Raw genomic sequence first — 9,693 nt, 5'->3', positions numbered from 1 at the left:
GTTAATGTGACGCTATATATTAAAAGTGTCATAAAAAACTTATTACGACGTCAAAAATCGTCATATAAACTTATTACAACGCCTTTAGATAGAACACTCTAATTTTTGGTCCTATAAACTAAACTAGGTCCTACAAAGAGGTCTATTAAGACGCTTAGAAATTGGGAGCGTCCTGTAAACCCGATTTTGTTGTAGTGTGATAAGTTTCAAGTGTTTTAAATGTAATAAAAACAAAAGTAAAAGATAAGAATAGAGCATGATTCTTGAATTAAGGAACGTTTACGTTGAATAGCTGAATTGTTCCGACAATAATGCAGACAATTTTACCATCACCAGCTTAATATATACCATTACTTAATGGGATTATTGAATGACATTCAGCACCATCCATTTGACCCCAACCTCATTGAATCAAACATTTGTCTCCAACACCTTTGTGATCCACATTTCTCATCCCCTTGGGTTGCAAAGATCCATCTAACTCATCTGGTGCACCCATCCTCACCTTTTTCTTTTATCACCCTCTACACAAATTGGTTCGGACCATGGCTCGAGCAATGGTCTTGATATGGGTGTGGTGTGCGGTTTTAGCTACTACATGTGTCAATGGTTTGGGCGTGAATTGGGGTACTCAAGCATCATCACCTTTGGATCCTAAATATGTGGTTCAGATGCTCAAAGACAATAAGATTAAGAAGGTGAAGCTTTTTGATTCGGATCATTGGACCGTTAATCACTTTGCTGGGACGGGGATCGAAGTTGCGCTCGGTATCCCAAACCTCAATCTTAAGGAGTTTAGCGACGATTATGATACTGTCCAAGATTACGTCAAGGAAAATGTCAGCGATCATTTGCGCGATCATGGAGGTGTTAATATCAAGTATGTACATTTGTTTGTATATGTATATGTGTATGTGTATGTGTATACGTATATGTACATGTATATGTATATGTGTATGTGTATATGTATATGTATATGTATATGTACATGTATATGTATGTCAAATATTTTGAGAACCAAAGTAACTAATGAATATTCATAATGAATTACATGATGGTTTATTGTAACCATTCATGTAATTCGTTGCAAGTAAATATGGTTCTTCTTACATTATTTCTAATATTTAATTAAATTGCTAATTTAATTAATTTAAGTTATAACATTTGAAAAATATCAATGATTGATTCCCGACAACTATGGAGAAGTATCATACAAACACATCTTTTTATAGGACATTTATTTTTACAAGACATTTTTTCATATTAAAGAATTAATGGAAACACTTTACTTAAAAATGTCATAAAAACTCGTTAAGATGCTAAAAAAACCGTTCGAGAAATTTATTATGACATTTCTAATGGGACTCATAATTTGTGGTGTGGCGTTGTATACACCCGAGTTTATTATACTATTATGTGTATATACACACACACACATATAAAGTGAGGTTCAAACAAGTATACAGTCAATTTATAAGAAAACGAGAAGTATCATGATCATATATGATTACATGTGATACGCATACTTAATCATATATGATTAAACACATGTTGCGTTGAACAACACATTATAAGGCTACAGATGACCTTCCCGGCAGCCCCCTTTTGGATGTATTTAGTTATTTATAAGTAAGCGTTCATATCATGAGTAATCGTATATGATTTTGGAACTTCTCGCTTTCTTGCAAATTGATAAGTTTTTCATTTGATACTCGAACCTTCATATATATATATATATATATATATATAGAGAGAGAGAGAGAGAGAGAGAAAGAGAGAGACTTGAGATCATGTAAGACTATGCTACTTTTGTGAGATCTGTGAGACCGTCTAAATAACACTAAACCTTCACAGCAAAACACTATGAGAGTAATTTTGACAGTGTTTTTGTTGTGAAGGTTCAGAGCTTTTACCTTCACAACATTTTACTCTCAAGTTTCAAGTATTATTTTATGGTTTCACGAAAATATGTTTTCTCACGTAAACCCAACAATATTTATATATATATAAACGTGTATATATATATATATATATGTGTGTGTGTTTTTTTGTTTTTTATACATGATGTATGTAATGTTGTTGGTGGATAATAATAATTACAGGTACATAGCCGTTGGGAACGAACCATTCTTGAAAGCTTACAAAGGGAAATTCGAGAAAACCGTTTTCCCAGCCCTAAAAAACGTACAAAAAGCACTCAACGAAGCTGGTCTGGGACATAAAATCAAAGCCACCATCCCTCAAAACGCCGACGTCTACAACTCCGGTACCGCAGGCCCATCGGCCGGAAACTTCCGAGCAGATATCAGAGACGTTATGATCAAAATATCAAGATTTCTTGATCAAAACAACTCCCCTTTCATGGTCAACATCTACCCTTTTCTCAGTCTCTACGAAAACGACAATTTTCCGGTGGAATTCGCCTTCTTCGAAGGCGGCGGACAGGGTGTTCAAGATGGAAATATCCACTACACCAACATGTTCGACGCCAATCTCGACACCCTCAAGTATTCCCTCAAGAAAGCCGGAGCTAGCAACGTTAAAATCGTGGTCGGAGAAATCGGGTGGCCGACCAACGGCCATAAACAAGCCAACGCCAAAATGGCGGAGAAATTCTACAATGGATTATTGCAGAAACTAGCTTCGAGTAAAGGAACCCCACTGAACCCAGGTTACATCGAGGTTTATCTTTTCAGTTTAACCGACGAAAACACCAAGAGTGTTGCTCCGGGGTACTTCGAACGTCACTGGGGGATTTTCCGGTACGACGGCCAACCAAAATACCCAGTTGATTTTTCCGGCCAAGGGAACGAAAAGATGCCGGTGGGTGCAAAACATGTCAAGTATATGCCTCATCAATGGTGTGTTTTGAAAGATGACATCAAGAATTTGAAATCGATGAAGGGTAATATGGATTATGCTTGTAGTTTAGGCGATTGCACCAGTCTTTCCTATGGATCAACCTGCAACAAGTTGAGTGAAAGAAAGAACATATCGTATGCATTTAATATGTATTTTCAGATGAATGAACAAAGTGTGGAAGCTTGTGATTTTAATGGAGCTGCAAAGATCACCAAGCAGAATTTCTCCGACGGTGAATGTCTTTTTCCGGTGGAGATAATCAGTGGTGCCCGGAAGGAACTCGCCGGAATCTTGAGTGGTGTTGTAAGTTCGATGATGATGATGATGATGTTGATGGTGTTGTTCTGATGATCGGTGGTTTGATTTTGTTGGAATAAGATAGCAAATAGTAATAAAATTTTGTAGATTTTTGGAGTGTTGATTTAGGGTTTAAATGCAAGAAATCTTGAGGGCGGCAATTTTTTGTAATGATGAACTTTTTTTGGTTAAAAATATTGTTTTCATGATTTTTTTTACCAATTTCATTATTTATATCGGTTTATTACAAGTGTTTTCTTCACGTAAATACACTTTTTTTATTTTATTTTATAAATTTGAACGGTTTTGAAAAAGTGAGATGTTATTTTGTAAACTAATTTGTTGTCGACTTCTTCTTATCTTTCTTCAACCTTCTCTTTTTCTCTACTTCATCCATTTCTGCATTTCGAGCACCTAGTTTTCGAGCACCTTAGTGAAAGTTATGCAAAAACCCATATCGCTATGTGATTGTTGAAGATTTTCACAAACCTCCTTGCATCACTCAAGCCGTATTTCGAATTTGTCTATCTCTGAAAGATCTAATATTATCACACATAAATGACAAGTTGTCCCGGTTGAGTTACAGCTTCAACTTGAGTGACCAAACCGAAAAATTAGCAAAAAATGGTAAAACTCAAGTGTTACATATTATCTCTTAGGTTTGGATGCTCAAAAGAAAAGACATAATAGAAATCAAGAAACACTTAGAGATAAATTGCATTAAGATAAAGTTCATCATTGTGGTCTGTGGCCATAAATGTTGCGACAATGGTAAAGACATGTAAATAAGCAAATTATAACTTAGCTCTAATTAAAGAAAATTCAAAAACACAACGTAATTTTTTTTTGTTAGTTGATGCTCCACGTCCAAGTATTTCTAGTTGATTTCCCAAGCTTCAATACATAGGTGGAAGAGGAGACAGAATTGAAAGAGACTTGAGAGAGGGAAAGGGGCCTCTTAATGGTGTCTTCTTGCTCCTTTTTTTTCTTGACTTTCTTTGTTTACTTATCCTACTCATTCATGAATACTTTAGGGTTGACCCTTGACAAGGCCAGCTCCTGATTTAACCATTTTGGTAACACAATTGTAGCATAATCTTTAAGGTTGTTGTCACTGTAGTGGTGACATTGTTATCGCAATGGCGGACCAGCTCACAAATTCCTAAATTTCAGCTTTTTCTCATCTTTAGGAACAATTTAGACTACGAAGGATGAAAAGATCAAATGGGTATTAAAAGGGTCAAAAAGGGCTTATAAAAGGTGACAAATAACTTTAAAAAGTTTAGGGTTATCAATGAGTCGGGAAAATTTCTTTATGGAGAAAATTTCTTGAAAACAATAAAATTTGTCTGAAATCAAAATGAAGACGTCTGTAAGTGAACTACATTATGAAATACTCCAAGGAATAATCAAATTATGGCTCAAAGTATTCAAAAAGATATTATTCATTACTTTGTACAATAAGTACTCGAACCCCTTTTTAGATAATTTGGTGATGATGTGTTTGCTTTATTAGTTGATGAGTCTAATGACATATCTAAAATACAAACGGTGGAGGTTTTGCAATTGGTTGCATGTAGGATTGTTAAGAAAGATCTGTTAGTCTTGTTCATATGATTAAGACATATATTGACCTCTTAAATCTGTCACAAAATTTTATTTATTGAATATAGAGTGAGTTCGAAAAAGGTTAGAGGTTAATGTTATGATGGAGCAAACAATATGTGTGGCAAGTTAGTGGTTTGAAAGCTTTAATATGAGAAAAATTAGTTCAACATGTTATTTTCGATGTTTTGCTCATCAACTTCAATTAGTTGTTGTAACAGTTGCAAAAGGAACACCTTGGTTTTGGAAACATCTTTGGCATGATGGTTGTTTGTGATGAACATGGTTTGCGTTTCTTGCAAGCGAAACATATGATCTGAGAAAGTAAACAAGAGAACATATAAGAAGTCGTCGTAGTAGTGAACTTGATACCAGAAGTGTGTTAAATTAAGGGCTTTCTTTTCTAAGACATGGAGATACACAAGGAAGTTCTTATTACAGAACACCTTTGCATTTTGTTAATTTGTTTCTATTTGTTGTTGATGTATTTGAATAGGTTGAAGAGGCATACAATAATGCTTTCAGTCAACGTACGCGAAACAAATGATTTTCACATACATTTAAAATAATTTGAATTTGTTTTCGTTTACAATTAGTGTTGCACATTTTGAGGGTCTTAGATTTATTTTCACCAACTCTTCAAATAAAAGATTTAAGATATTTACAGTGCTATTTCATTTGTAAAATTAACCAAGCGACAATCGCAAAAGTTGAATGTTGAGTTTATTTTTGAAGATCTATATGTTTTGTGGAAAATATTGTGATAACCGGGTTTTTCGGTTGCAAAGTAGAGGGTTGATTTTAAATAAGGGTGGTAAGTTGAGGGGTTTAATTTGTTTATGTGCTTAAATGATTTTAAATTCTCTCATCGCCTCTTATGGTTTATATTTATTTTATATGAGATATTTGTGTTATTTCATGGGAGAGTGTGCTTAAATGTTTTAAAAATCTCTACCGTCTTATGCTTTGTTTAAATGAGTTTATTAAGAGATACTGTATATTGTCTCGTTAATTTTGGTGAAGAAAAAGCTTATGTGTGTTCTTGAGTTCGAAAGGAAAACAGAACCAAAAAGAGGGGGAGAAGTAGAAGATAATTTCTGTAAATTCTTCTTGAATCTTTGTTGATGTTATCTGTTTCTTTTGTTAATCAATGTGAGTTTTTAATTATAAGCTTTCCTTATTTGGTATTTGCAATTTGAGCTGCATGGTTCTTACGTGGGATTGATGATAAAACTGTTTCTGGATGCTATTTTTAGCATGATGGTGAGTTTCTGTTTAAAGCTTTCTTTATTTGGAAATTGGATATAAGAACGACATGGTTCTTTATATGAATTTTGAAATAAAACAGCTGGATGTCATTATTGGCAAAATGGTGGATTTTTATCATGATTATATCATATGTGGAAATAAGGCTGACATATCAAGGAAAGTCGTATACCAAGATAAAATTGACATAATCATGAGTTGTGAAATTTGCGTGTTGTGATGAGAAGTTGTTTTTGCATCCTTGTGATGTGATGACCTTGAGTTATCACTTCTGTGTGATGCGAGGATTTAGGGTTGTTGCATCTTATGGATGTGATAAGTGGTGGTTTTGATAAATGAACAGTTGTTGAGGAACCACAGGGGATCTGGTTGATCTTCATGTTTAACCAAAGGGCCTTTGGTTGTATTTGAAATCCAAATTCTTTTCAAGTGTTTTAAATATTATTCTTGACCTAGAGGCTCTAGTTGTCTAGAAGTGCTTTTTGGTTGGTCGTGCTTTTGAGTTGGCTTTACTTCTAGTTGATTTGATAAAGTGGGAACTTGTTTTAAAACCAGAGGGGCTCTGGTTGGTAAGACCAGGAGGCCCTTGTTGGCCCTGTTGGCCTTACGTTGGGTGGTCCTGCTCTGTATGATGCAAGTTTTACCCATGAATTACTTTCAGGATATTGTGTATTTGTATAACTCTGAATAATGACTCTTCAGACTTGTAACTCTAAAGTGAATCTCTGAAGATAAGTCTGAAATATTCCTTTTCTGACTTAGGCTACCCGAAGTCTGAAATCTTCCCTTTCAGACTTAATTTATCCAAACTCTGAAGTCTTCTTTTTTCAAATCTCTGAAGATAATCTCTAGACTACCAGACTTCCATTATTAGCCAATTTGCTTTAATAAAACTTGATGCAGTTTTAAGGACCAGAAGGACTCCAGAGGGCCTCTAGTTGGTGTGGCTTTTGAAATGGCTTTGCTTTTGATTATTTATTTGAACCTTTGAACTCTTGTATGATGAGCCGTATAACCTTCACATAGACGGGCTAAGTAAGGGACCCAGAGAGTCTCTGTATGTTTTATGCAGAGGCTTTGTGTCTGGGAGTTGAGCTCTGTATCCGAGAGCTTGGCTATTTGCGCACAATACTTCAATCTTCATACCCTCTGTACCCGAGCTCTATGTCCGAGCTCTGTATCCGAGCTCTTGGTTCCAGGCAACTTTATGAGTAAGTTCTCTTGGACTAAATCATCTTCAGACTTCGTCTTCATATTTGACACTTAGAGCGCTGAAGTCTTTCTTTCAGAGCATAATTGAACCAAAGGGGCTCTAATTGGTCTTGTCTCTGGGCTTTGATGCAATGAAGTGTGTTGTGATCACACAAGTGTGTTGCAATGAGATGGATTCTCACACCAGTGTGTTGCAAATAAATGGGATTGTCTCACCCAAGGTGTTATGAGGAAATTATGGTTTGTGTTATATGAAGCATTGAGTTCATGTGTTATGCGATAAATAGGTATTTTGTGGTTTGATGTGGCRAAAGAGGGTTATTTTGTCAAAACAATATATATTTGTTATTTATTACAAATATGAGTTTTATAAAAGGGTTTTAGTAATATTCACCCTGTAATTGCATAAAAAGGGACTTCACACTAGACATCAAGGTCTAACCCTCATTTTGGTGTTCTAAAATGTACATTACAGGTCAGACAACCAGTTGATAAGAAGAAAATGAATTTATGAAGAAATACATGATTGCCTGCATATGGATTTTGGGATAATGTGTTGTTACTTGTACCTGCATGATGTTTATGAGTACAAGTTTTGTATGAAGATTTTATGGAAAAATTTGGTAGTTACTTTTATAATGTAGTTTTTGTATATATATTTGGGACCAAATGTATATTTGTATTTCTTGATATTATATGCAAATATGGATCCTAGGGTATTACAAATATAATATTGAAATTTGAACACAAACAAAAAGATGTTAATTCGAAAAATCAAAGACAAAAAACCCATTTTTTTAACTATGAGCGTTATTATGAGTTTGATTAGTTTAACATAGTTCTAGATATGCAAATTTTAATTGTCTAGTGAGAGATTTAGCGAGGTAAGTTTTGAATTCACCACCTCTGGTATATGCCAATTATCATTCAATATGTAACTATTGAAATATAAGAGCTAAGTTAAATAACTTTACTAAGGAGTCGTTTACCAATGTCTATCCAGATAAAAACAACTTATTGGCTTATTCTGGTGTGATACCGGTAATAAGCACTTTTGAGTGTTTGGATAAACAACTTATACCAGTGTCAAATCGGTAATAAACAGTTTTTGAAGAAGTTAAACTCTTCTAACTTGTAATAAGTCGATAAATGTTTTTATAGAAAAACTAAGTTGTTTCAAATAAGCAATCTCAAACATGTGTGAAAGTCTTTTATTTTTTTTAAAGAAAAATAAAGGAAAGGGGTCAAATGACCAAAGTAGGCACCGAGGGCGGGTTCAAATTTTTGGGACAGGTTCGAAGACTTCTTATCGAGGGCGGGGAGAGTGATCACCTACCCATCTTGATATGTGTGTATATATAATATCATTAAAAGAAAAATACTAGCATTCAAGTTTAGAAAACTTTTATCCACTTCACCTCAACACCCCAAAATAAGCCCTACGAAAAAGTCTAGTTTATTTTTCTAATCATTAAATTGTGATGTTAGTTGGATAATATTTGAACATCTATTTAGTTTTATATTGTAATCTAAGACATTGTTTGTAATTGGTTTGATTATGTTAGAGACATTTAGACTTGCATGTTCAAAAAAATTGTAATTTACTTTTAGTGTAATTTTTTGGGCAGATTTTGGTTTCGAGTATAACCCAACGGCAAACGGAGATTTTTACCCTTAACGGATTCCCAATGAAGATCGAGGAAACTGCGGGGCCCTGATGGGAATCCCCGATTACACCTCTAAAGGAGATCTAGCCGGTTACATGGACGATTTTGGTTATTGATTTTAGGTATGGGGGATGCCTATAATCGGCCCGTTGCGATTCCTAAACCAAACTATCGAGAGTTAACGGATTGAAGTTGATTATGTTAGGGCAAGGAACCTAACTCGTAACGAAATGCAAACCATAGAAAAGCTTAAAGTACTTGTTTTCTGAGATGGATCATATCTAGATTTTGAGCAAACCAAATGGCATATGGTATAATTTCTCCTTTTTGTTTTATTTTAAACTAGTTGTGTACCCGTGCAATGCAACGGGAGCCGCGAATTTTAACGATTTTGAAGTTTCACTGATTTATATTAGAGAAGATTTAACAATGATATAGTTACACTTGGTCTTTCCATATTAATATAATTTGAATAAATAAGAGTTACGGTTTCAATTACAATCTATCAATGAAAAAAAAAATTATAAGATAGTTTAAAATCCAACATATTTAAAGAATCAAGAGATCGAGAACGAGACCGAGAGTTCTAGAGCAACTGAATAGGAGAATTTTTAATAACTCATGGTGAATATCAGTTTGAATCTCACCTTCGGGGATGAGGAGAAGACATAGAGTAACGGCAGGGTGAATGTATGAGTGAAATGTGTCAAAAGTATCTTGGAAACATGAAAAGAAAAGATAATAGTGTTCATCGGTAACTTGTACTATATGTTATTTTAATTGT

At 34.5% G+C, this 9,693-nt stretch overlaps 1 protein-coding gene across 1 annotated transcript; it reads left to right on the top strand.

The window, feature by feature from the left end:
* Window positions 1–545: 545 nt before the first annotated feature.
* On the top strand, window positions 546–3,210 carry LOC112515148 (glucan endo-1,3-beta-glucosidase 8-like). The gene is made up of 2 exons (XM_025121825.1): window positions 546–880; window positions 2,103–3,210. The coding sequence occupies exons 1-2, from the start codon at window positions 546–548 to the stop codon at window positions 3,208–3,210; spliced, it is 1,443 nt and encodes a 480-aa protein (XP_024977593.1).
* Window positions 3,211–9,693: the final 6,483 nt, after the last annotated feature.

The sequence above is a fragment of the Cynara cardunculus genome, assembly GCF_001531365.2.
Source record: "Cynara cardunculus var. scolymus isolate 2C chromosome LG 7, CcrdV1, whole genome shotgun sequence".
Lineage (NCBI taxonomy): Eukaryota > Viridiplantae > Streptophyta > Magnoliopsida > Asterales > Asteraceae > Cynara > Cynara cardunculus.
This window is presented reverse-complemented; position numbering and strand designations above follow the sequence as displayed.

What these genes read in the sequence shown, in the direction of transcription:
- LOC112515148 (XM_025121825.1), top strand. Translation starts at nt 546, where the DNA reads ATGGCTCGAGCAATGGTCTTGATATGGGTGTGGTGTGCGGTTTTAGCT. An exon ending in CATGGAGGTGTTAATATCAA is followed by an intron (nt 881 to 2,102) that starts GTATGTACATTT and finishes TAATAATTACAG; the next exon opens with GTACATAGCCGTTGGGAACG.